Source organism: Lepisma saccharinum, chromosome 18 (genome assembly GCF_977018435.1).
Source record: "Lepisma saccharinum chromosome 18, izLepSacc3.1, whole genome shotgun sequence".
Classification (NCBI taxonomy): Eukaryota; Metazoa; Arthropoda; class Insecta; order Zygentoma; family Lepismatidae; genus Lepisma; species Lepisma saccharinum.
Genome location: NC_139246.1, coordinates 41,504,415 through 41,514,788, shown reverse-complemented (window position 1 = coordinate 41,514,788; position 10,374 = coordinate 41,504,415). Strand labels below are relative to the sequence as shown.

The 10,374-nt window shown below is 37.4% G+C and overlaps 1 protein-coding gene across 2 annotated transcripts in view; it reads right to left on the bottom strand.

Moving 5' to 3' along the window:
• The window catches only part of LOC146002024 (uncharacterized), a 132,731-nt gene that overhangs the window by 20,662 nt on the left and 101,695 nt on the right, over positions 1-10,374 (bottom strand). For both annotated transcript variants that reach the window (XM_083139732.1, XM_083139733.1), the window contains 2 exons: positions 9,236-9,362; positions 1,196-1,374 (listed from right to left, as the gene is read on the bottom strand). In XM_083139732.1, coding sequence (XP_082995858.1) covers positions 1,196-1,374; positions 9,236-9,362 — 306 coding nt within the window. The remainder of the gene's footprint in view (positions 1-1,195; positions 1,375-9,235; positions 9,363-10,374) is intronic.

Sequence of the window (10,374 nt, the reverse complement as noted above, 5' to 3'; positions counted from 1 at the left end):
ACTGTCGAGGTACCCACCCGCAGAGAAAAAATTCGGAGGTAGACAGATGGGGTGATCTTGGAGGCCACACTATGTTCCGGACAAGTGAGACGATTCTGCCTGCAAGCACATTATGTAATATTGCCATTGTTTCTCAAGCGGTATGTGTAGTTGCCCTGTTTTGTTGAAAATAAACTACAGGCCTCCACATCGTGTGTCGTTCTGGTACTCTTCCCTGTCTTCCAGTGTTAAACTGCTGTCGAAATATATGCTTCAGAGTTAGCATAGAATGATTACTTTTGAAGTACGCTTGCTTCTACCACAAAAGCAGGGTGTTCAGGGGTCCAACGCTTCACTGCTACAGAAATGGCATCCCTTGTGCTCTTACCTATCATGCTCAGTTTCATCCCTACTGCGTGGATGTAGGGAATATTAACCTTTGAAAGTGGTAGATATATATTGCCGGACTCTATACTTTTACCAGGCATAAATTATATAAATAAGTTCAGTTGTTATAATTGCAGGAGTACGTTGTCTGATTATACTGTAAGGTAAAGGTATAGTAGCACCAAAGTGACCATAAATTAAAAATTGGTAACAATTTATACAGGTGTCATGAAAATATTGTTGTGTATGTGGAAGTTTCATGTGGAAATATATCCCTAAAATATACCAGCATTATGCTGTACCATTTATCTATATTGTTCTAATTTTATTCTCCTGTATGGACATCCCAGCATTACGTATGTGACATTTCACACACAAAATGTAAGGTTCTAAATATGTGATTGGATTAAAATATTCATAATGAACAGATTTCATAGAATCATGAGGTACTTTGTGGTGTCTTCTAACAAATGAAAAACTTGAGTATCCTGAATGCAGGATAAGCATTAACAAAAGTGCATTACATGTGTGATGCTTTAAAAATGTAGCAAATTTTGACTTCATTTGTCTGTGAAGCATATATGCTGCAGATGCTAGTAACTTCTATTGCTGACATGTGTAAATTGCATGCATTCACAAACATCTAAATTTTAATGCAATTAAAAACAATAAAAAATTCCATATTAATTCACTTTGTTTTGTACATGGAGAAGGATCACTTTTCATGGAATGTCCCTATATCACTAATTTGAAAATTTCTCTATTACATTAATTTTTAAATTTATCATTACACAAAGCATTGTTGTTTGTCAAGCATTCAAAATGATACCTCATCCTTGATTGTTGTTGCAGGCATTGGTGTGCTTTCTACCCTAGCCACTCCTGGCGAGGGAAACATGGCGAATTGGTGACTCTGGGCCATCATGGATGGATCCTGACCTTGTGGCTGCATTCCAAGGCTGTTTGGATACTGGTTGGGCATTGGGTGCCGGATGGGATAGGGCGATGCTGCAAGAAAGAGTCAATATGAATATTACACTTTAATGTATTCTTGAATCCCACATAATTAGGTGAGACTAGGGATGAACCGATACCGATGTATCAGTATCGGAAAGTATCAGTTGGAATTCATCTACTGATACCAACCAATACTTTTCTGTCATATTGGTCTTTCACTGGCTCTGCAAAAATGTCACGCAACACTTTCCCGGAATCTAATTATCCTGGAAATTATGAAAAATTCAAACTTTATTTTTATCTTGCAGCAAAATGGTAATTTTCTTATTACATAGCACCTATTTTAATATTCTGGTGTAATTCTTGAATATTCTAAAGTAAGTTTCTTGGTTAATTGATGCATATAATTGGAGAAGAATAATTACACACCAAGATTGAACAATATTTTGAACAAATTTTAATTATTACAATTTTCATGTATCAGTATTGGTATTGGTGGAAATCGGTAAGAGTATTGGCATCAGTATAGGTATCGTTTCAAAGTGGTATCGGCTCAGCCAAGGGTGGCGCCAGGGGGCCGCGAGAGAATGCTTGTATGCCCCTTAATTTTCTTCGTCACCCATTTCAGCACCCCCTATGTTCAATTGAAAACACTAACATTAATATGTAATATTATGTCATGTCATCATATTGAGCACGTAAGACCATTATTTTGAATTTGAATTTTGAATTTTATTTTCTTCCGTTGACCCTTGATTAAAAGGGCATGGAAAACGTCAAGATACATAATGAAATCATAATTAGTTAAGTACATCATAACAAAAAAGAAGAAACATTGTGTAGTACATTACATCACTACACCAAAGTAAAAATTTAAAAATACACTTCATTACACTACAATAAAAATAAAAACACATTATCATTGTTGCATAATTGAAATAAGAATACAATTAAAATACATATTTTTTAGTACATTGGCCTTGTATTGTCTTGTTCCATGAATTCTCTGATACTGTAGAGAGCTCTCTCTGTCAAATATTTTTTTATTGTTTGTATTTGTTTATCTTTTGGAGATATCAGTTTTATGTCATGAGGCAGCTGGTTGTAGAATATTTTTCCGGCATTCATTGATGATTGTTTTGAGATATTGAGTCTGTGTTGGTTCTGGTAATAATCATCTTTCCCCCTTGTATTGTGGTTGTGTAATTGGTTATTTTTAGTCATGCTTCCAGTATTTAGAACAAACATTATAGCATGTATGCAACAGGCATACAGAGGTGCCGATACTGTTCTGTACTGGCGGCAGCCTCTGTAAAGATCAGCACTCGTTTTTTTTTTTATTTTGTTAACATTGTTATGAATGTTTTCTTCTTTTGTTTCTCCAAGTGGTCCATTCATCGTTTTTGATAATTGCCTATAGCTTAATGTGAGTTATGTTTTTCTCTTTTTTGCATTGTTGATAAACTGTTTGTTTTCCGCCTTGCACCTTATTCTTCCTTACACTGGAGCAAAAGATTCAGCTGCTTTTAAGGTATCACCAGGTCGTGATCGGGAAATTATTTAATGCAAGTTGTAACATGAAGGGTAGTTTTCTTCTTAATACATTCTATGTATTTGTTTCACGTAACATGTCTAGTAAAGGTGCCATTTCAAGCTTTTTCAAAAACTATTATGAAGAGGCCCAATGTTCACGAAGAAATTTGCAGTTGGTTGTTGGGGATAGTGCAGCAGAAGGCATTTTAAAGATGACACAGTTGCTGTGCTTTTTGCATTTTGTCTTGTGGCAGATGGAAGGTATAATGGACTATGTATTTTGTACCTCCATTGGTTACATTGAAAAGGTTCAAAAATTGTGTTTTTAAGGGCAGGATGATTTTATTTTGTATTTCACTACATAGTTCAATATGACTGCAACGTGTATCTGAATGTTTACACTGCATGACCACTTTATTGGAGTAGAAGACTTAATACATATCATCATGGACGTCCAGGGGGAGGGGGGCAGCATCCCTGGAAAATTAATGTCAATCTAAAGTTATATATTTCACATATATTTTAATTTCAGTCAGGAATTTATGTTAATCAGTGGCGGCGATTAGGGATGCAGTTGCCCCCCATTTTTTGCTATTTTTGCCCCTGCACTATGCTTAGCCTTATTTACCAAGGGAAAGTAAACTGTCCTTGCCCCCCCCCCCATTTTGGCACCTTGCTCGCCCAGTTTTGAAAGGTTGCATGTGTGTTTAATGTTTTCCTTATTTTCAGAATCGCACCCCCTAAATTTCTTTCCGCACCCCCTCAGCACCCCTAGATGAATAATCCTGGCGCCGCCGCTGGGCTCAGCTCTAGTCAAAACTCTACGGTCTGCTCTGTAACATACTGTGCGAGTTAATTTTCAGCTTACAAACTTACTACAGGATTAAAACCATGGTGCAATAGGACCTACTTACCGACTGCCAGTCTCACTCCCACATACCTCAATAGGCAATCATCCGACCAGTTACTGTGTGGTGAGCATGACGAACCCCCAGTCATAGGTTTCCATGACGGCGTTACACTACTACTCGTTCATAGCTCCCCAATTTCCTCACGGTGGTGGGTGGCCACCGATCCCATACACTGGCCGAAATCTTACAAGAAAAGAGTTGGTATGCATCCCCCAGGAGACTTGAACCAGCATGCGTCCCATAGACTGAGCCCAAAGCCTGGTGCCTTAGACCGCATGGCCATGGCGCAGGACTACTACAAGATTATGGGTGTAAATAACACCCAACAACACGCATGGTGCACGGAGGAGGGGGTGAGGAATGCAGAAGTCATGACTCAGTTTTATTGCTACTTTTTTAAATATTTTTTTCTAGTATCAGAGTAATCATTTTTCATAAAACGTTTTACAACAAGAAACTATAGAGCATTTATCATCCTCAGAATTCCCCCTAGATGAAAAGCAAAATGCTTGCTAGTAGCATTCCTGTATCCATGGCTTATATCCTGTATTTGACCCTACCTGTGGTGCATTCGTCAGATGTTTTTGATACCAAAATTTATTAAAAATTATTTGAAAAGTTCAGTGACAAGATTGAGATTGAATGGCATTATGCTATTAAGCCACCTTACAGGCTTGAAAACAAGACTTGAGCGAACTAATACATGGATTTGCAGAAGACTGTTAATGGGCATTGAACAAAATCGTAATTTTTGTAGTAACATGAGTGTTTTCATATAGCTATAATTGTAATATAAAATTTTATATAGTTTGTGTTTTGCATTATTAACCTTTGCACCAATTCTTTTTTAAATAGATTCCAATTGCATGTATGTAGTTTTCATACTTAATATAATGTTGGCATGAATTATATTTCAGAAAAGGATTGTTTTTTTTAACAAGTAGGGGCACACAACTGAAGGTTTCAGAAGATTGCAGAGCCTGTTGGTTATGCTCCTGTCCAAGATGCTAAGCTACACTTATAATTAAATACATTCTGTGAGGAAAAAAACTTCCATATTTTTACAACTCTAGCAGAAGAGTAGGTGCTAATTTGTTAGCTGACCTCCATGGTCAAGTAGTCAGCACAGTCCAGGGGTACCAGGTTCAAATCCCAGCCTGGGTACGGGTGTTCTTTGTGAATGTTCCTTCATCAATTTTATCGTGTCATTACTCATCCTCATCTTCACGATTAGCCAAAAGTTACAGAAAAGCGAAGTAAAATAAACCAAATCAAGCAAGTAAGCTAATTTGTCACTATCATTTACAACAAAAGGTTATCTTGAATTGTTGGAGTAACCATATCTGATTATACAAGAAATGTCAAAAATGTGTGGACAATGAAGACGGCCAGTTTCAGCACCTTCTTTCATAAATTGTTAAGTAAAAAAATCACTCTTTAAACTTGTTACGGAAACTTGCGTGCTTGATGCACGGACAGTCTGTAGTGCCAACATACGGCCGCGAGCACCTTGATTGTAGACGTAGCAGTCTACACTTCAATGGATCACTCTGTATCATGGCCGTAGGTAGGAAAAATTTTCGGGGGGGGGGGGGGTTCATTCATAATTATTCCCAGGGCGTCGCCAGAAATTTGAATAATAGAAATAATAATAATAATTGTACAATAATAATTAAAATTTCATAATAATAAAACAATTTTATTCCATAATAATAATACTAATAATTATTATTATTATATTATTGTTATATCCTTGAGGGGGCTTACTCAATCCAGCAGATGAGTGAATATCCAGCATAAGTTTCTTTTTGTTTTTTTTACGTTTCATACAGTGTGTACTGTAATGCACAATTATTTTACTTCGTCATTAAACTTTAGATACCTTCAAGAAAAAACTTTAAAAGTTAGATGGAAATTTTAGTCATAAAGTTTTTGTTGTTTGACTTTAAAATTAAATTTTTGGAATTTTGAAAAGTGTGGAACCAGTTATTCTCTTTAAAAGCTTAGCCTGGTGCATGGATTGTAACCTCAATAGCGAACGTAATGCGCTACGAATCTGGAGGTACTAGGTTTGAATTCCTATCAAGGGGGATTTATTTTCGACTTTATCGGACGGGGAATTTAAAAGCTGGAAAGGGAATTTTGGGACAATCATAAGGGAATCTTCAGTCTATATTCCTTGTGACGCAGGAACAACACTGGAAAGATGACAGCAGAAGTGATAATGGAGGAGTCGCCGGTGGGCTGCGATTCCGAGAATAAATCCTGTTTCACTCAACTTTCAGAATTCCAAATGTATGAAAATTGTAGCTCGATCGTTTCAACATTGTCTCCTTGTATTTTTGTGATGCTTCGAAAAAAAAATTGAAAATTTGTTACAGATTTTGGTTTCTGAACATCCATTAATGCAACATGTCAGAAGTTTCGGGGGGGGTGGGGTTTGGACCCTAGAAACCCCCCTCTAAATACGGCCATGCTCTGTATTATCATTACTGATGATTATATGACCACGAATCATTTTATTTTGTAATTAAATGAAATTAGGACTTCATTCCGAGGGAATGAAGAAATAAAACTGACTCCTAGTAGGCATATAGCTGCATAATTTGTAATTCAATGAGTTCTCATTTTCTACATTGTAAACTCCAAATGTTCAAATTTTGGTCATGGATGGTGCTAGTGCCATGCTTTAACTACCCATGTTTTAAACCCTCAAGATTATCCATTGTACCTATTTGATATAAGAGTTTGGAAGCTTCACAGCTGCTGCTACTAAGCAATTCTTGGAATCTGTCACAAACCGTATACATAAGCTTCAGATTTGCTTCTCCTGGATTACTGTGATTCTCCAGGAGAAAAAAAAAATAAGAGAGAACTGGAGCATCTCATACTGCTCTGCATTATATGTGCACAGATAAGAAGCACGTCGGTTACTGCATTGAAGAATCTAAATTTCTTTTGCAAATAGATACAGGAATTTTTATTACCTGCTAGGAAGAAAGAAAATATATTAATTATGGCTGACCCGATTTATAGAAAAAGTATTGGTTGGAATTTCATCGTTCTACACAGTCTGCAGAAATGCCTCACCCTTCCCAAAAAAAACTGATATTATGCATAATTTTCACCACTTTTACGACAACATTGGAAAAATGGATTTTATGATAAGATTACTAACGGGTGTCCGAGAAGACCTTTGTATGAAAACAAAAATTAACTGTATCCGCTATATGCAATATAGACATGAAAAAATGGTACCAAAATGTTCGGAAACTATTCAAGTTTTACTGGCAATAGGAAATAAATAAATAAATCTCCACGTGAGCACCCTTGGTAGCACGGTGTACATCTAGTTGAAATTCAACTTCTTGCCATACATTAGCCAACATCACAGGAGGGATTGATGTAATGACTTGGGTTATCCGTTGTTGCAGAGTTGCAAGATCGGATACACGAGTTCTGTAGACATTGTCTTTCACATAACCCCATAGAAAAAAATCTAAAGGGGTTATGTCTGGAGATCGTGCAGGCCACGCTGTCGGTCCATCTCGACCAATCCATTTTCCAGGAAATGTCTGATCAAGGTAAGAACAAACCTCCAGACTCTAATGTGGCGGTGCACCGTCTTGTTGAAAGATAACATCTGGGTGGTATTCTAGCAATTAAGGAACAGCAAACAATTGCAACATGTCGAGATACACTCCAGATGTTACGGTGTCCTCACAGAAAAAGAATGGTCCGATTATTCTGTCATGCAGCAGCACGCACCAAACATTCAACTTCGGGCTGCCCATGGTCGACTCCCTCACCTCATGAAGGGACTCTTTTACCCCAGATGTTGTGTCTATTCACTAAACCACTGACATGAAAGACCGCCTCGTCTGAAAAAGCACCATGTTCCAGATAGTCATTATCAGCGTCAATGCGTGATAACATTTTCACCGCAAAGTTAAACTGACGTTTGCCGTCATTGGGCAACAAAGCCTGCAGGATTTGCACTTTGTATGCACGAAACAGTAAACGTTTGTGTAACACATGATGAACAGAACCTTTTTGGCATCTGTAATTCACGTGGGGCCGTACGCACGGATTTCTTCGAACTGCGCACAAAAGCCACTCTGACATCTTCCACCCTTTCGTCTGAGGTTGTTGGTCGGCCACTTCTCGGTGCATCAGCAACAGATCCTGTGGTCTTGAACTTGTCATACCACGACTTAATGCTCCTACCATCGGGCGGCACCTTACCGTACAATGTTTGAAACTCTCTCTACACTGTTTTTTGTGACCTGCTCTCGTGAAACCACAGTACATATTCAGCTTTTTCCTGATTTGTATACATTTCCGGTTTGCTGGACACTGGCACTGCTACACTACTGCAACGTTACAGGAACATGAAACAAAAAAAAAACTTGAATAGAAATTGAAACATTTTGGTACCATTTTTTCATGTCTATGTTGCATATAGCGAATACAGTTAGTTTTTGTTTTCATACAAAGGCTTCTCGGACACCTGGTATATCTTGTGTGATTAGGAATATTTTAAAACAAAACTTGGGTACATTGCTGTGGTAGTGTCCCAGTGGAAAATGTTTATACTAAAATTTATAAATATTCTGAACTGTTGCGAATTGTTACAATTTTCATGTATTGTATTGGTATCAGTAAGGGTGTCAGCAGCAGTATCATTATCAGTTCAGAGTGTTGTTAGCTCAGCCCTAATATTAATATTCATATTTATGTAAATTAAAACATAGTAACTACATATAGATAAATCTTCCATGAAATTATGGCAGCATCATACAAGGGAGAGTCAAATGAAACCCTTAATTTGTTTTTTTCTTATCTAGTAGATTTCTGTATGTAGGGTTGCACAAATTTGCTGCATTTTAGCACAGACCTATCGCTGATCTACATATATTTTCAACTTTGAGTTAGTGTCTGTATACCTTAAGAAGAATAAGTATTTGGGGTTCAAGTCACTTATGAGCCACTGCGAAGGCCTGTCCACCCATCTACCTGCGAACTGAGGCCATTGTAGAACTTTCTGCTCCATAGGTAAACTTCTGGTGTGGTAAGCATGCACAGAGATATTGAATTTTCATTTGCCAATAAATTTCTGTAAGTTTTAGGCTGACAGAGGGCAAGAAACCACTCTTCTTCACTGGTATAAGTGTGTAGAGGAGACGCCATCTTTAAAATAACAAAAATGGCGTTTTGAAACTCACTTGATTAGTGTTGCAGCCTCGAGGTTGTTTTGTAAATAACAGTTCATACCTCATGTAAATTTGAGCTGTATGCAGTATGCCCAGCAATTTTTATTGGACTTTTAAGATTTTCATTTGACTCTTGTAACAGATAGGCACAGTTGCTGTTTCATTAGTTTCTTCATGTGTCATTTAAATAACCAAACATGATCCATGAATATACTCTCAAAGTTGTAATAAGAGCTATGTAGATAATCTATGTACCTTGTGGTGAATTCCGCATCCTTCCTATGTCAGGATACTGCGGTGGCCAATTGGGCACTGGCATTTTATTCATCTCAGGCCGCCTCATCATTGGATGACTCATATATGAAGGCCCAGGGGTAGGTGCCTGAAATAGAAGGAACGTGGAGTCGATGCGATACTAAAAATCATGATTTGTGAATGATTATTCAATTGAGTTCAAGAATATTTATTAATTATTTACATTATTACAGGGTGGCCATGTCACTCCAAGACTACAGAATGCAGCAGCCCCAAAAACTTTAGATTTGAGAAAACAATTTACATACACACAGAGTGTCCCCTTGGAACACTACGAACTTTGACTGTGGACACACGGGTGAACAACATTTTTCAATAACATGTGTGAGTGTGTGTTTAGGCATCAAGCCAACCGTTTGAAACTATAAGCAGCAGTTACTATTAATAACAAACATATAATGTTAAACCAAGATTTAAAACTTGTTCGCGCTGCTTTTGCATGGGTGGAGTTCCATCTGCATGTTATACCAAGGTGTAGACTTTCTTTTTTCATCTCCCACCATAGGAGCATTGTGATTGTTGCACATTCAAGATGGCATTTGTTGTTCATGAAGATGTCTTAGCAAGTTTTCACTTCTCAAGTTTTCAACTAAGGTGAATGGAGAGGACAATTTCCTCCCCATGAGATAGATATCTTTAAAAAATCAGTATACGATGGAAACTGTTCATAGAACGTGTGACCAGTATTTGCAAAGTCCAGTCAACTTTATTGATATATGAGATATGGAACGACCACATGATGTTACCTGGTTTCTCTCGCTGACAGACAGAACTGGCTGTAGCAGTTCCTCAGATATAGATGGTTTACAGACATGACAGGTGCCTAAAGTTTCGTTTATTCCAGCTTTACTAAGTATCCTACATGGCAGTTACACATACATACACACCATTACACACACACACACATATGTAACAATAACTTAAATCCACAAATTCCGTTTTTTTTGCTTCTGTTAGCATTGAATGCATATTTGAGGAAGAGCTAGAGCTATTGGACTTCTGCCCCAGTAGAAATATCCTTCATTCTTCAGTTTTTGACTTGAAAGTTCTTATTTTCACATATTCTTATTATCACATAT